We start from the raw sequence: 17,628 nt of genomic DNA, 5'->3' as shown, positions 1-17,628 counted from the left end.
TCATTCATCTTCAACTTCATCCTCTGCTCTCTGATTCGTTGTAGGCTGCTCTGTGGTGGGTTCATTTCTGTCTTCTCTCTCCCTAGAACATTGTTCAGGAGTAGAGATGTTAATTAAAACCAGCTAGAAATTTTACTGGAGATATTTTGTGTTAGAATGGTTTTAGACTGCTCTAAGCTGACCTGGAAGTGTACCAAACTGAAATCCATAAATTAAGTGTTTTTGGTGATTTAAAGAGGCGCGTGAGCTACTTTTTTTTTCCCCATAGCATGTATGTAGAGGAAGGGTGACTGGTCTATTTTTTTTTTTTTTCTTATCCTACTTTTCTTTCAATGATCTCTTTCCATCGTGAGAATAAACAAAAGGTTTCTGTTGTGGAGTGATAATTCTGAATACAGAGCCTCATGGTGATTTAGGATGTCAAGGGCAGAAATATCTATAGGGATGCAGAGAAATATCAAGTAGCTCTGGGTGCTTGACTGACTTGGGCTTGCTAATTCAGTCCCAAGGTTTGAATGTTTGTGTTCTACCCCAGAGACCACAACGATGTCTGGTGATACTGGGTATATTCTGTAAGAATAAGTGGGAGCCACTAGGGTAGAAACTGAAAGGAGAAAGCAGTGGACACTTCCCTTGATTTCTTTTTTTCTGCTCTGCTTTCCACTCCATATGTTGGTGCTGGAGAGAGAACGTGAGCCCTTCATATGTTCCATTCAGTTTTCTAGAGAAAGGTACTTACGTCATCTCATAGTCCTTGTTCATTTCCTCCCGACAGAAGCAGAAATAGACTACAATACCAATAACTATAATTGCAGCAACAACCCCACCGATGATGCCAGCATAAAGAGCTATGTTCATGGAAGCTATACAGGAAGAAAAGAATTAGTCCGTTGCAGTGAGAATGATCTCAAATGCAGTCAGCGCAATCACTGGACTTCAAATCCCACCACCAGATGTCAGATCTCATTAGCAGATCCAGGCTGTGTGGAAGCCACATGTTTTTTTGACTACAGCAACTGGAATTTACTCTGCACTGGGTAGCTGATAAATCTGCAGGAGCAGTCAGGTGGTGATAGGGAGGAGCCTCTGGATCTGAACACCTGATGCACTTCATAACAAAGTTTAGATTCAGACTTTGGGGGCTCAGGCCTATCTCACTCTCACTCTACACTTTTTTTTTTTGTTATCTATGAGCTAACCGTATGAATTAGTGAGTGCTCTATGAGCATGTAAACCAATGCAGAGAATCTATCTTAAAGGTAAAAAAGTGCTATTTTTTTGAGAGAAAGCAGAACTTTATACTTCTGTCTGCATGCACTCAGTTAATATACTTCTCCACTTGGCTATGGTACTTTCTCTGTTACTAGTTTTCTAGTAAGCAACCCCCTCACTTACGTGGCAGAACACTGACTGTCATGTTGCAAAATTCCTTTCCCACGATGTTTGTTGAAGTGCAGATATAAAAGCCAGAGGTATCTGCCGAGATGTTCTTCAGAGTTATTTGTTCCCCTGTTGCAAAACACAAATGAAGCCCAAAAAAGAAAATAATTAAAGCAGAGAAGGAAGTGAGGACAGCAGCCCTTCAATTCCAGCCTTGGGTAGTGGGAGTGATGAGAGGCTATTAAAGCTGATGGATTGCTCTGTCTTGCTCAGGAGGTGCCATCCTAGTCCCTAGGTCTTATTATGATTTTTGGGAGGACAAACGGAAGTGTGCTCCTTTGATTATAGGGAACACGTGGGATTTGAGCATTCCTTTTAGAAAGAAAATTGTAGGTGGAGAGTAAAGAAGTATGTGTGTTCAGTGAAGGCTCTTTTCCGGTGGATTTTGCTGAGAAACGTAAGATGGACCAAACCAGCATCTGACTTTGAGAACTGGCCATCTGATGAATGAACTTGTAAAACAACAAAAAGCTTTTTAATCCTCCAGCTCTTAGGATTTCAGATCTGAATTGTTTAGCAGTGGGGGAAATAGTTTTCTAGTCTGGAGATGTCAGCAGGCTGTGAAAGTAAATGAAGGAACAGAAATGTAGTGACGTGGGATTGCTACGATACCGATGTTTTCTGTCCAGTCTAACAGAGCTCAGAACCATATACTAAAGCTTAGCTCTGTCTGCTCAAGCAGTCAGTTTTTGTTTTTGTTACATCTCCAGCTGACATCTGTATGCATAGTCCATGCTTTTTGCCTGTGATCTACTGATAAAGGTCCAGATTCCCTCTCTAAAAGCAAAAGGGTCTGAATACTTTTCAGTGACTTTCCTGTTTTATTTTCACTGTGATCTCCTTTCTTTCCAGCCTGCTTGTAGGACTGGGATTCTGTTAAGTCTCTGCTGGCTCCTGGTGGCAAATAGTAAAAGAGCATGCAAGCCAAGAAATGACAGGCTTCATGCTTTTTTTTTTTTTTTTTTTTTCAGTTTCTACATACTGTCCCTGATTAGTTCTCTATTTTTTTGCAGAGTGTTGTTTGTAGCTCTCAGAGTTGCAGTCTATTACCGGACTGTAAGTTCTCCTAAATTAAGTGAAAAGTACTTGACCAATGAGACAAAGTGGGAATGATGCGGGTCAGATATTTTCAATTTTGGAGCAGCTCCTAAGGGGATTCTGCACACTCTGCAGTGTTGGGACTTGGTTGGCACAGAAAGAAATTGCTTGTCGTGACTGTAGGACATGCAGCCAGCTTGGGGCAGAAGAGGACACCTGGCACACTACTTGGATATCGGTGCTCTGACACAAACAGAAATGAGGTGGAAATGCATGAGAAGAGGCTCCTGTCCCAGGGAAGAACAGGATGACACTGCTGTAAGATGACAAATCCCAATATGTTCAGGGCTGTGTGTGATGCCTTGGCACCACTTAGTGGCCAGTCAAGTGAATAAGGTTTGTGTGCCTGGTGACATTTTGTCTTTTGCGTAATTTGTTCAAGAATTGTCGAGTGAGTGTTGAATTGAGTCTGAACATATTTTGTTTACCTCCTTAGCTATGCTACAGTAACTTAAACCAAAAAGCGTGGGTTTGGATACTCCATCTTTCTGGAGCTGAACATACCAGGAAGAAAAAAAATTTGTTGAAAGGAATAAGAGAGCCCTCTGCCACTACTACACTTCAAAGACTATTAAACCCACATTTCTGTGTGAATCGTTCTACAAAAGGTCCTGTCATGGAAATTCGGTTACTTTTTTTTTTCCTCCCCAGATTCTGACTTAAAGCAAATAAAATATTGAGGCCTATGTGACAGTCCTAAAGAACCAGAAACCTCTTTTATGCTCAAAGCAGGAATGGTGTAACTCTTTGTGATAGCACTTTCCTCTATGTGAGGAGTCACCTCTGAAAGGAAAGTAGCTTCCAGAGCCAACTTTTGTTTGTCTGCACCACAGAAAGTGACCTGGTCATTGTTGAGCAAGCTGGGATATAAAGGCACACCAGTTAGCAACCTTGATGTTGTTCCTTCATGTTTTGCCCCGCTTACACCGAGCAATTGAGAAGTAATTATTTCTGTCTGCTTCCAGAGTGAGTCAGCTTTCTCACCAAGTGACAGCTGAAGTGAAAATCCTACTGACCATCGTTACTTCATGTAAAAGTCCTTTTCCCCCTGCTAAGTTACTCATGAGCATGTCTTGTATCAAAAGGACAGCTTTTCAAAATCCTGGTCAGAGAACTTCCTAGAAAAAGCCTTAAGTGTGTTTTTGTATTTGCTTTTCAAAATACTTCCAACCGTAATCTACAGAGAGCTCAAAGATGTGCTGACTTCGAATTTCCCATACCTTGTGTTGTTTGTAGTGGACGGGGCTCATTTTGTACATTGAAGCTTTGCCAAGTATATTTGGGCTTTGGGGAGCCCTCATGAGAAGTGCAGGTCAGATTGATTGTCTGTCCATATTCTGCTGTCCCCAAAATCTTGCACTCTGGCTTGGATGGTGCAACTGAAGGAAGAAAAAAAGGACTTTTATTAATCAGAAATAGTTTTTTGTTTCATCTTGTCTGCTGCATCTGTGGTTTTTATTCTTGCTAAACAAATGCTGGTTTGCACATACCACCTTCTTCTCAAAGGAACTGGAGTGAACTTGTCTTTAATTTCTTTCTCCCTTCTTGGCACTGCTCAGCCAAGAAGGAATTGTAAGATGCTTTTTGAGATATGTCTAATAGTGTTGGGTAACTCGTCCTTTGATAACAAGTATGACAAGCCACAGGGAGAATGAGGAATGCTGTGTAATGAGGCAGGGGTTATCAGGGAAGTGAACTATACAACTCTAAAGACTGTTTTCTACAGCCAGGTATCTAAGGGATTTGGGTGCTCTAAACCTTCCAACCTACTTCCATAGCAGTAGGAAAAGACCAAAAATGGAATTGTGGATGATGACTTCCTGGAAAATTTTTTTCTGGTAGAAAATCTGTTGTATAAACCAATGTGGATATTAGAGGAAGGTCAGTGTTTTATCTAGTGGATCTGGTGTTGTCTCCATCATGCTTACCAAGGACGAAAAGACCCACGGTTGCAGCCTGCCTGGGGGGGTCATGCCGTAGACGAACACTGCATACATATGTCCCATTGTCTTCCATGGTCACTGCTTTGATGGTGATGCTGATGTCTTTTTTGTTTAAATCACCACTAAACTGTATACGGTCTTCATAGCCTTTGCCATACTGTACGAGTCCATCAAAATACCTAGTGACAACATCAACCTGATAGGGAGGGAAAATGATCAATCTTAGTTTCTTCTGTGTGAATCTACAACCTCAGTGGATTAGCCCACCCTTAGAAAAGAGCAGCTTGGAAAAGAGAGTCTTAAGCTGTCCTAGTTTGCCAAAAAGCCAAGAAAAACATAAAAATTCAAACCAATCTGGGTTTCTGTGTGGAATCCCCTTCTTCCACCTTATCTAAAGTCAGAAAAAAATGACTTCTTTTGCTGGGGCTTATTCACCTTTCCTCTCCATGACAGGACACTGTGAGACTTGTCTACAGAGATCCATCTGTCTGTCAAATCTCCCTATGATTACGCAAACTCCCTTGCTCTCTTCCAGCAAGGATCTTCAGAGAAGAAACTCTTGGCAGTTACTGCAAGGAGATCTCCAAAGGCTGCTTCCTCTCTCACTAATTCCCAGTAAGTCAAGGAGAACTTCAGAAGTTTCTTTACCTTCAAATATTCCATGTGAATGTAGGAGACTTCAAGATTCTCTCCATGTACTATTATCATCAATTTAAAACTTTTTATATAGCATCAGTGATATGTATATATACATATAATAGACATACTTAAAAGATGAATATATTTTTAGAAAGTATCCAAGTATTTAATGTATGTTAATAGATGTAAACCCACAGTATATACGGTGATGCACCCTCAGTACACAGATGGAAGACCAAGACAGAGAAAAGAGAAGGATGTGGGCTTGCCTAGGATCATGCAATAGATTAGAATAAATTTCATCTAGAATCAGAGCTTCGATTTGTATAGTTCTGAGACTAGAGAAAGTCTTCAAGGAATCTTTTTCTTCCAACACACATTCCCACCCACAGTCCTGCTTGCATCTCTCCTCCCAACCCCTCTTGTGTGCCCTATCATGTTTCTTTATGCAAGTTGATTTACCGCAGTTTTGATGTTACTCCAGACCACAATGTCTGCTGAGTCAATAGTAGCATCAGTTTTAAAATTACAGCCGAGAGTAACGTCGTTCCCTTGTGCCACTTGTACTTCCTTGGTAGGTGCTTCCACAGTGAGGGCGTGAGCAGTCACCAGAACTAGGAAGAGAATAAGTTCTGCAATCAGCAAAACTAACAACATCTGGATTCCATGGTTTGTCTCTTTGACTTTCTTACATGCCAAAATAACCCCGTATCCCTTCTGTCATCTATGAGATTCCTCACTGAGCAAGAGGTGGTGTTTGACTATAGAAAGCTGCTGCACAGGATGGCTAAGAGCTAAACTCTGCTTTCCGTTCCTTGCTTCCCTCTTCTTTACCTGGACACACATTGCTATGGAGTTCATAAAGATTTTTTTTTGAGCCCTCTTTAGTGTGACTGACATGCTTTGACAGTTCTAAATGTAAAGAGGGAGGCAAGTAAACAGATAATACAAGCGCATCAGCGGTCTTAAGGATTCAGGCTCAACTAACAAATTGATCTTGGCAAATTTCATGGATCAGGAAAACTATCAAATAACTTGCCTCAATCCAAGTACCTAGAGGAGTGGCATTTTGTGAGAGGGAATCAAAACCTGTTCATGTAATACCCCGAAAAGAGAAAAATCTAGAAAAGCAAAGACAAGAGAAGAACAGCTGTTTGTTTTTAAAAAATGAGTAGGGTAGTAGTCACCTTTCTCCACAAACTGTAGCTGCTGCCTGTGGAGCACAGGAATAGCTGAGATTTGAGTAAAACAGAAATACCTCTGTGCCCTGATGAAGCATGCAGTTAGGTGTTTCTTGTACACCGTGTTCCATTAGACTTGATGCCTAATTCTTCACACCTGAGCATTAGCTAGTGGCAGGTCTTAGTTATTGTCAGAAGTGGGCTGCAGTTTTACCTCTGCCCTGCCATAGGTGACCTTCATGCCTGTGGGAACCTATGTTTAAAAGCACCTGCTTTCTCCTTAGAGACATTTTGTTGTTTGTCTGTTTGGTGGTGGTGTTGTGGGTTTTTTGTTTTGACTTGTTTTTTAAATGGCACCAGACCGAACCATTTGAAAAAAGTCTACATCTGAAACCAGTTAAACAGAGTGCAGGGAGACAAGAAGGGGAGTGCTGCTCAGAGGCAGTCCCATGGCAAAGAGGAAGATGGTCCAGTAAGGAGGAAAGTGGAGGAGGGCAGAGATGTATGTTCTCCCTGAGAGAGGCGCTGTGTGTGGTGGTGAAGGTTTGCTTCTGAAAGAACCAGGCTGGGTCAGTGTTCCCCAGAGAGGATTTGACTGAAAAGTTGCCATCTAGAAAACTTTGGCTCCTTATTCTGCCCTATCTCTGTCCAGATTAGATCCATAAGGAAATGTAATGTGTAAGGGAGAGAACAAAGGACATCTAGATTCCACCTTGAGTTGCAAACTGACTGTGAATACATACTTTTTCAGTCAGGAAAAGATGACAGCCACATGCATTTGATCAGTAACAGTAAGCCACTAGCAAGTTGACTACCAGATCCTTGACTATAACAGCAGTGAATGATAGTGTCTCTTAGAAAACAACAACATAGGGACTCAAAAGGTTTTGTTGTCACTATGCTAGGAACCTGCTGGTAGCAATTCAGATACTTGTACCAGGTAATGTGGGACAGTTGGCGTGGGGATCTGCTCCCCCTCAGGAGAGGCAAGAAATTCTGTAACAGCTTCCCAGATCCAGTCTGTTCTCCATAGCAAATGATCCCTCAAGTCTCTTCTTAGAAGTGGCCTGTACTTAGAGAACTGCTGCGTCTTCCCATTCCTGAGAGGAGTTTGATGGGAATATTCACAGCAGCCAAACCTTTCCCTCCCCTGCACCCCTCTTTCCTCACTGCCAGGCAGGCATGCCCTCCCTTCCACAGCTGTCTTCAGAAGAAGCTCCAGACATTTTCAGCAGGAGTGCAAAGACTGCCTTCCGTGCTTGTTAGTGTCCTGGTAAGGAGAGGCCGAGTGACCACAGCAGGATGCTTCTAGCTGAAGTTCCCACCTTTCTGCATTCCCCATCCGTAACCAAATTGTTCCGTGGTCTTGCATAGTTAATTAGTTAAGAGTGCATTTTAGTTTTTTCTTCTGTGACATGGCGGTAGTGGTTTCTGTTCTCTCGGGGATTAATTCATTTACAGCTGCTGATGGCTGTGAGAAGGAAACCAGCAGGGCAAAGTACTTCTAGCATGGTTTTATTGCAGCCACTCCCAGGTCTTTCCCTGCTCTGGAGCACCCAGTGCAACGGCTGTGTTTGTGTAGCTCCAGGGCTCTTTCTGACTGTTTTTCATCATGCCTTCTATATGAGAGACACCTATGAAAACTCCCCCATTGCCCGTCATGACTGGAGAGAGATGCTTTCTTGAATTTAGGTGAAAAGCACCGCCATGTGTACCAGGAAATGGAGCAAAACACATTTTCTGATCCTTTTGTCACTCAAAACCTGGTTCCACCAGACCGGGATTCACTGACAGGTCACTAACTTAGTCCTGAGGCAGAGAAGAAACTGCCTAACCCTAAGGCTTCCCTTTTACAAGTGCTTTTCCTTCTTCCAATTGGATGACTCAAATCAAACAGTAAATAAGATATTTGGGTTTTTTTCCAAGCATGTCTTCAGTGCAGAGTCAGGAAACAGCTGAGCCAAATGCCGTGTAAAAGAGACAGCCCGTAACAAGCAAGACTGCTTATTCCTCTGTTGCTACCACCCTAGTGTCTGACTTCTGATGCTCTCCTGTTTTTCATCCACGACATTTCTTTCTGGCTCTCACTCCTTCCTTCTTTGGGCTCCTTCTGGCTCTTGGGAAGCTGCCTGGTTTCATTCTGGGATGCCATTTACGCCAATTTCGTCCTTCTGCCTTCTCACCACATTTTACTTTTTCAAAGTCACCAACAGCCAGCCAGTCACAGCATGTCTAAAAATTAGGGTTTAGTCTTCGGGAGTAGGGTTTTTTTTCTGAGAGAAAACAGAAACTATTCAAAGTACAGCTGAAGGGAGGAGATGCCCAATTCTGAAAGAACCCTGAAAAGGAGGGAGGGTGAACAGCCTGTGTAGTACTAGAAGGACGGTGTCACCTAGATTTAAGCCTTAGAATTACTTTTTTTTGGTGTTATTAATTAGTATGTCTGTAGCAGTTTAAGAAATAGAGAAAGGTTTTATCTCTGTCCAACTTAAACATTTGTACTTGTACAAAGGAAGAAGAAAATCAAAGTCGTGTTAGTGTTAATCAAAACATGATGAAGGGCAATTGATAGAGCTGGAAACAGAGGAATATTTTGTTTGCTGAAAAAATCAAGCAAAATTATTATTGTTAGTTTGTTTTGGCAGATTTGGCTAGTGAGAAAAGTAGGAAAAGTGGAAATGTGTTACTTTACTTTTACAAGGAAATGCTCTGATTTTAATTCTTCAATACTTTACCTTAGAATTTAGCTGAAATTTAATTCCAGAGTGGGAGAGGGGAAACCTCTTAAATGTGAAATTTGCATTAAAAGTAAATATTTTGTTTGATTCAGAATGACCATTAGGGGCTCTTCCTTCAGCAAGTATACAGTACCAGTTATTCACACAACTGCAGTGAAAAGCTGTGCAGCAGAAGTCAGCCTGCGCCAAGGTCCTGGTGCAGCTCATTCAGGGCAGCTCCAGCATCCCAACACTGCACTGCCATGTGCTGTGCAGTTTCTCTACTCTGGTGCAGTGCAGGAATCTACGACACCTTCTCGAAAAAACTTCTACAGGCCAGTATTTTAACACTGAATTATTATTACCATTTGAGTCCCACTGAAACAAGCAAGAAGAGCTTCACCCAACATACTTATTTCTGCTCTGAAAATTTTCCCATCTCTAATTTGGATAGCATGAAAAGCGAGAATAATGAAAAAGGAGAATGAATACCAATTACAATTTACATAATGATCATCAAATCATGACCCAAGTCACATTTGTTGCATATGGAGCACATCCGCTTTTTGTAATTATGTTAAACTATGAATTTCCTTCTTGTGGGTCTTGTTGTTGAAGTGACGTTTTCAGGACTTTTGGTAAAAAAAGAAAAAAAAGAGCCACACCAAAAATCCCCAACAAGTGATTTCCAGGTGTGTAGCTTTGTTTGAAGCCTGCAGGAAGGTGTAAGAGCATTGGTATAAGAAAATGGAACAGGTGGGCAGCAGTAGAACTGAGACTGCAGGCTCCGCAAGCAGGATGAGAAAGGGCAAGTCTGTGATGAGGGCCAGGGGCAAGCTGGCTGATTTACATGTGTTAGTAGGGACCGTTGTGCATCCCCTCGACATGAATAATATACGGAGATCAAAACCTGTATTGGAGTACATATAAATAGTAGGATTTAAACTTATGGAGATATTATGCTACATGCAGATTTATGTATAAAAGAATAAAACCGAAGGACTTTTCCACTTCCAGTTGAGGAAGTTCCTTCCTCAGAGGTAAACACTGTATTTAATAGAAGACATTAGAACTGTTTTTTAAAAAAATATTTTCGGCCTGATGAGGAATAGCATTCTCTTCCTGTTCCAAACACTGTCTTGGGGCTTTAGATGCCTGTGAGTCTGGACATAGAGCACAGAGACGGTAAACACACTTGCCTGATCATAAACATGAAGGAACTTTTAGTAAACAAAAACGAAACACACAAAGTCCGTTGGAATACTCAGACTTTGTGGTGCTGTTTCCTTCTACCCGACCCTTGAGGACATAATCAAATTAGTACTCACTTGCACTGAAAACGAACAGCCAGAGTCTTTTCATTGCTGTCCTCCTCATCTGTCCTTTGGTGAAATGAGGAAGGTGCTTTTCCTTGTAGTCTTTAGGTGGCCGGGTAGGTAACTGGCTTTAGCTGAATGGCTGCTTCACAATGGCATCACAGGTTCACTACTTCCTCAGTTTCTTCTAAAGTGCTTCTTCTCTAGTCTGCCACTCCCCTCCCAGCTAGAATGACACGCCAGATCACCAGTAGGCTTTGACATTGCTTGCTGCTCTCTGCCTAGGGGCAGAGAGGAGACTCGTGAACTTTCTTCCCCAGTTGTGAACTTTCTTCCCCAATTAAACTGCCTTTCCCAGTTTCTCCTAACACACAGGTACATGAAGCAAGAGAAGAGGCAAAGGGAAGGGTGCGGTGACTGGGAGTGTAATAAATTTCGACTCCAATTAACTTAAACAATTAAGGTTTTATTGCCAAATAGAAGCAGGCTGCAATAAGCAAAGACAGCGCTGGGCGGCTCCCCTTAATAGTGGCAGTGGCGCGCAACACGTGGCGGGTTCTTTCAGTTTTTATATCCTCTGGTCGTCCCTCCTGCGCATGTGTCTTCTGTTGCTCGGTGGTCGTGGTCGTGACTTTGCAATAACCTTGACACGCCTCTCCAGCCGAACAACCCACCACCCTTAGTTTTTAAAACAACTTTCCAAACTGCTTATCAAGTACAACAAATAACAAAACATTTCAACAAAGGGACTTTAATGAACAAATTCCTTATATTTTATCACAACTCCCCCCTTTTTCTACTTAATTTGTTCATTAAAGCGTTGTAATTCTTGGCTACTCAGAACTAGTAACTCAGTATCATCTCAACCCCTCGATTGTTCACATTTGGCTTTAATCAGTAATAAATGTGCCGCGTCTAACCTACTCTTAACAATTGCTATAACTCTATTAAAAATACACGGCCCAAACATTAAAATTAATGTTAAAAGAATTAATGGTCCTGCTATGGTAGAAAGAAGAGCTGTGAGCCAAGGTGATTGTTTGAGCCAGGCTTCATACCAACTTTGATGAGACTCATATTCTTTCTTTCGTTTTTCTATATTTTCCCACAGTTTACTCATGGTGTCTCTTACTAAGCCCGTATGATCTGCATATACACAGCACTCTTCTTTTAAAGCTGCACAAAGGCCCCCTTCTTTAAGGAATAATAAGTCTAATCCCTGTCGATTTTGCAATACCACTTCTGACAATGATCTGACCGATTTCTCTAAGGCGGTAATGGATTGTTCTATCTTTAAAAGGTCCTTATCAACAGCTAGTCTTAATGCAGTAAATTCCTGATTTTGTCTTACCAAAGAAGCAATGCCAACTCCTGCACTTGCTGTGCTGAGAGCTATTATGGCTCCTAAAGTCAAGGCAGTTATGGGTTCTCTTTTTATTAGTCGATGCGAAAGGATAGTCTCTAATTGATATCCATATTCCTTTGAATGGTATGTGATTTTAGTTATTATTATTACTTGTATACAAAATTCTTTTGCAATCTCTAGATACTTCATAGACACACAGGAGGTAAGTCCTGTTTTTGAACATATCCATTTAGCATTGTCAACTGGTATCACCCATCCTCTAAGTTTCTTAGATCTAAGAGTCTCATTATTTACGCACAAATGTCGTTTTTCAGGGGGTATTCGACCTACACATCTTCCCTGCCCTCGTACTTGTTGCAGCGATATTCCTTGAGTGTTGTTTTCCCATTTACAGGCCTCAGGGTTTAACCCATTGACAAATTGTGGTCTGTTAACAATTCCGATAGCTTCAAAATATGGTGGTTTGGTATTAAAGCATAACCAACGTTCTGTTGTTAAATTCGGTGATGTTTTATTGATTACCCGGTAACTCATATCTAACAAAGTCCATAAAGAGTTGGAATTGACTTGATCTACCTGAATAAATGCATCTATATTAGAGTTATTGGCAATTATTTGACTTTCGGTTATATTGAGGGTCTCAGATGTTTCTCTTGCTTTCAAATCCCCCGTAATTACTACATTGGGGCCTATTGCTTGAGGAGTTTGTTTTGCTATTTCTTTCTTTATAAAGATAAGACCTCCCCTATCTTTCCCAGGTTCCCAGTATCTTATTCCCCACATTTTTCCTAATAACCAGGCGGGATCTGTAGGATTAGATACATTAATATATATATATTGGCAATTTCCAAGTGTCGCAGGACTATATCTGCCGCTCCAATCCTTTTTAGGAGGAACACATTTATAGGGTCCCCTTTCTACAGATAAAAACTTATCTTTTCCTCCCCCTGGGGACCACCCTGACGCTATTGTTTCACATCCCCAATAAGCACAGTAATACGAGCTAGGATGGTTACAGTACCCTTTTCCTGGGTTTGAACTAGGGCAAAAGTAAAAATCTATGTAGTCTAAACATGGGTTTATGGATACCAGTTGGCACAGTGTTGCCTTAAAGCTGGGGTTCCCCACTACAGTTTCTTGGGCTATAATTTGCTGATCTTCAAACCTTATTAAGCTCCATCTATATGGTCTATGTGCAGTTTCTCCATAACCTAACAACAATAATAACGTTAAAGAAGTGTACCAGATTGGGTTGCATTGTTTTTGGCTTTTCCTTATTCCTTTTTTTATTTCTGTCAATTTTTGGGCTTGCTGCTTAACATTGTGGTAGCTCGGCCAGCACTTTGGTGTAATCCCACTCAGGTTTTTGTCTCTACTGCTTTTTATTCTTCTGCCTCGCCCGTCGACTCGGTTGCTTCGAGCCACGGGGTAAACCATCTTCTCAACAGCAAGAATAGTCTTCAAGAGACCCTGAGTGTTTTTACTTTTTACACCTCTGTTTATATGCTTCCCAGTTATGGTTTTTGATTATCGGAGAGTGATACGGTACTCCCCTTATAGTGGTTCTGCAGCATGCATACTTCAAGTTTTAGTATTTGGTCTGTGATCTTTTGTTCCTTATCATAACATCAATTACATTTTCCTCTAGGGGAAATACCTCCTGCACAATGCAACCGTCAATCTTCATGGCACAGTATACATTTGAAACATACAAAAGAATAATAATTACAATTTGTATTTATGCATTTGACCCTAAAGTCTTCGCAAAAGGGGGATATGCACAGATAACAGGCTGATTATTGTTATTCTACACTTGCACGATACAATTTGATATGTCCATCTACTGTCTTCGTAATTTAATTTTTAAGGGATCTTCTGTAGGTTCCGCGGTCCGTGCACCAGTCTTGACCAGGCCTTTAACTCGGCTGGCGTGTGTCCCTCCCCTTTTGGCGGTTCTGTAGTAAGTAAGAAAACATAAGGTCCCTCCCATCGAGGGGTTAGTGATGTTTCCTCCCATGTTTTTATAAGCACTTTATCTCCTGGCTCTAGATTATGTATTTTCATATTTAAGGGCGGGTGTTGTGTTACTAGTCCTTTCTTCCAGAGATATTTTCTCTGTTTTAATAACTGTACTAAATAATTTTGCATCTTAGGATCACTTATTTTTGGGTGATTGTGAGGCATTTCTAAATCAAATGGCCCAAAATCTGTCTCTATTAATACTAACAAATGACGACATCATCTGATTTTTGGTAGCTTTGTAAAATCAATTTGCATTTTTGACAAAAAGGACGGTGTGCTAGCTCTCTATCGTCAGGAATCCGTGTTTTTAACTGCTGTTTATTCACTTTCTGACATATTAGACATCCTCCAACAATAGTTTTAGCTATATTATATGTCCCTATACAAGCATACTTTGTATGCAAATTGATCAGCTAGTGCTTGTGTTCCCCTATGTGTAATACTGTGCAGCTTGTTCATTATATTGGCTGCAGTTACTTTTGGCATTATTTCTCTTCCATCTTTTAGTTTCCATTGCTCACCCCGTTGCTTTGCTCCCAATTTTATTAATTTTTCTTTTTCTGTGTTATTGCATACGTGCAGGCTTGCATATCCGTGGCTAGGGCATCTTTTGTTTTTAGTTCTTCTAAGGCAGCTATGCTAACCACTATACCACTGATCATTCGGACCTAATCGATTTAGAAGAATATGTGGGTTTGCCACCACAGGGAATCGGCTAACTGTCTTCTTATTTGTCTCTCTTAGATCGTGTACTAACCTCCATTTCCCATCTTTTCCTTACAGGTAAAATGGGGGTATTAAAGGAAGACATACATGATTCAAGTAACCCTTTTTTTTTTTTTTTTTTTTTTTTTTTTTTAAATAATCTTTCTATTTCTGGTTTTAGTCCCCTTCAGCCTTCCTCAGATGTTGAATATTGCTTTACACGAATAGGTACATCTGGACTAGAGATTTCTACCTTAAAGGGTGCCACACTTCAGGATTGATTTTATCCTCATCCTCTACTCTGAGGGGGCGTAGTTTTATTTGAATTTTTCCTCCCATTACTTCTAAATTAATGCCTAATTCAATAATTAAATCTCCCCATAAGATTATATTCGGCCTCAGGAACTGAAAGCAAATCTCCCACTCCCATCTTAAGGTCTATTTCAATGATTACGTCTTTTATAACAGGGACTCGAAATGGCTCCCCTTTTGCCCCAATTACAATTCAATTTCTTGTTGCTGGGGTCCCACTTTTAATTTTATCAAGGGCTCTGTTCCTTTTTGGGTCCCCAGCAAGAAGAGCTTCTGACACCCCTATTCTGCTTTGAACATTCTCTCATCCACTTTCTTTTTCCTGCAATCTCGCTTTATATGTCCCTTCTTCCCACAATAGAAACATTCTACTGGTTCACCTCGTTTTACTATAACCCCATCACTAGGATCTCCTGTTTTTGGATTAAACTCTTTCCTCGGGGGTGCTCCCCATCTTGCAGGTTTCCACCCCTGCTGAGCTGTACCCTCTCTAACTGCTGCAACCATAATTCGTGCGGTTCTTCGCTCTCTCTCATCTTCCCTTCTAACGTACGCTTTCTGAGCTTCTCTCAGTAGCTCATCTAAACCCCGATTTTGCCAATCTTCCAATTTTTCTAGCTTCTTTCTAATATCTGTCCAAGACTTAGCTACAAATTGTGTTTTTAATAACGCTTCCCCCACGGGGGTACTAGGATCTACTCCTGAACACAATTGTAAGCTTTTCCTGAGCCTCTCTAACCACTCCGTGGGTGTTTCTTCTTTCTTTTGGTATTCGCTAAACACTTTACCAATATTTTGACCTCTCTGAACGGACTCTCTAATACCTTGGACCACTATAGTTCGCAAATCCTCCATATGACCCCTATGTATTGGATCTTGGTGGTTCCACTCAGGTCTTTGCAGTGGCCATTTTATATCGGCTGCAGGACCTTGCTGGTGCTGTGCGTCCCAAATTTGCATACCGGCCCTTCGAATCATCCCCCTCTCTTCTACAGTAAATAGGATTCCTATTATTGACTGCGGTTCATCCCACGTATAGATATCGGGCCCCAAGAATTGGTCAACTCGCTCTGCTACCCCTAATGGGTCTTCTAACAAGCTTCCCATTTCTTTTTTAAAGTCCCTGACATCTCCGGAATTAAGGGGAACTGCCACGTATCCCATTCCAGCCTGTGGTCCTCCCATCGCGATTTCTTGCAGCGGGTAAAGCTGGCTTTGTGATTGTTTTACTTTACTACAGGTGATTGGTCCTGGGGGTTGATTATCTCCTAAACTTTCTAGGATCGGTGCTGAAGGGGGTATGTCGGGAACTGGTACGGGGGGTGGTGATGGTGGCACATAAGGTGGAGGTGTTATTGGAATCTCCACTTGCCGCCTTTCTTTCTTTTTCTCTTTTTGGCGGTCATACACTTCACCCCCCTTTTCTTTTAACGGATATAAGTTAGTCCTAGTTTCTGATCTTATCCATAGTAGTGCATATTCGCTTTCTTCCTGACTGAATGGTTCTTTTGAATTAACATAAATGTTCAGGGCCTGACCAACCCAGTCTTCAAATGACCCAAAAACTGGCCAATAAAGATGATCTCTGCGAATCTCCTTACCACCCCAAACTTCCATGCAATAATATATCACTTTTGTTTTGTTCTTACCCTGCCTAGAAGGGTAATCTTCCCAATGCTTAATCATTAATCCTAACGGACTATCTGGGGGAATTGAGGGCAGCTTTCCCTGTGGCTCCCCCCCCATGGAAACAGAAGGCCTGCTCTTCTTCTGTCCCATCTTCTGAGATACCCTCACACACACACACAAACGCTCCCCTCGTTTGTGACTCGCTCCCTCGCGGGCTACGAGAACTGCACTGCTGGAGGGTCCGCACTCGCTTCGTCCGCAATGGGACGTCTCAGCCTCTGTATCTCAGGAATCCCAGCCCCAACCGAGTGGATAACCGGCCTATACTCACGCTTCCTGCGTCTTCACTCGGGTCTTCGTGCACAAAGTTTACGGGACGTCCTTCATTAATGAGACTACCGCTCATTAATGAAATTACCGGTCTTTACTTTGCTTATTGCAAATTTGAAGTGTTCGTCGGTAAAGGATTCAGTGGAAGGCTCCTGCAAGGGCCGCTTAGAAGGAGAAGCGGGGTGCCCCCCTCATAGGAGTTGCCACTAGAAATTTCTTGGATTATCCGAGTCACAGCACCAAGTTGTAATAAATTTCGACTCCAATTAACTTAAACAATTAAGGTTTTATTGCCAAATAGAAGCAGGCTGCAATAAGCAAAGACAGCGTTGGGCGGCCCCCCTTAATAGTGGCAGTGGCGCACAACACGTGGCGGGTTCTTTCAGTTTTTATATCCTCTGGTCGTCCTTCCTGCGCATGTGTCTTCTGTTGCTCGGTGGTCATCGTTGTGACTTTGCAATAACCTTGACACGCCTCTCCAGCCGAACAACCCACCACCCTTAGTTTTTAAAACAACTTTCCAAACTGCTTATCAAGTACAACAAATAACAAAACATTTCAACAAAGGGACTTTAATGAACAAATTCCTTATATTTTATCACAGGAGTGCACAATACAACAATTGAGGTCACGCATATGATGACATGTAACTAGGAGAGGATAAGCCTCATTCATCTCAAATATTAAGGGAGCCTAGGGCCAGAGTTAAAAAGGTATTGAAGTGTTTCACGGTGCAGGCATCTGCACACATCCAAGCTTGAAGGAACTGAATGCTTAACTCCTCTTACTTGAAATACCTGTAAGAATATGTAATTTATGAGAATTTGATTACTAACAGGTTATCTAAATTAAGTGAGATGCGTCTCAGCCAGGCTCTTATGCTTATGTTCAACTGTCCCAGTGCGTGGTTTGCATGACTGCTATATGTGC

General features: G+C 41.7%; 1 protein-coding gene across 1 annotated transcript; it reads right to left on the bottom strand.

Annotated features, from left to right (window-relative positions):
- Positions 1 to 10,386, bottom strand: GPA33 (glycoprotein A33). The gene is made up of 7 exons (XM_065626696.1): positions 10,347 to 10,386; positions 5,583 to 5,734; positions 4,467 to 4,677; positions 3,759 to 3,917; positions 1,396 to 1,509; positions 740 to 863; positions 1 to 82 (listed from the first exon to the last, which is right to left on the bottom strand). The coding sequence occupies exons 1-7, from the start codon at positions 10,378 to 10,380 to the stop codon at positions 1 to 3; spliced, it is 876 nt and encodes a 291-aa protein (XP_065482768.1). The 5' UTR covers positions 10,381 to 10,386.
- Between the last annotated feature and the right edge of the window lie 7,242 nt (positions 10,387 to 17,628).

The sequence above is a fragment of the Caloenas nicobarica genome, chromosome 1, assembly GCF_036013445.1.
Source record: "Caloenas nicobarica isolate bCalNic1 chromosome 1, bCalNic1.hap1, whole genome shotgun sequence".
In the NCBI taxonomy this organism is placed as follows: Eukaryota; Metazoa; Chordata; class Aves; order Columbiformes; family Columbidae; genus Caloenas; species Caloenas nicobarica.
This window is presented reverse-complemented; position numbering and strand designations above follow the sequence as displayed.

Coding starts and splice junctions, on each gene's coding strand:
- GPA33 (XM_065626696.1), bottom strand. CDS start 10,380: ATGAAAAGACTCTGGCTGTTCGTTTTCAGTGCAA. Junction 4,678..5,582: donor GGAGTAACATCAAAACTGCG/GTAAATCAACTT, acceptor CCTCCCTATCAG/GTTGATGTTGTCACTAGGTA. Junction 3,918..4,466: donor CGTGGGTCTTTTCGTCCTTG/GTAAGCATGATG, acceptor TTCTTCCTTCAG/TTGCACCATCCAAGCCAGAG.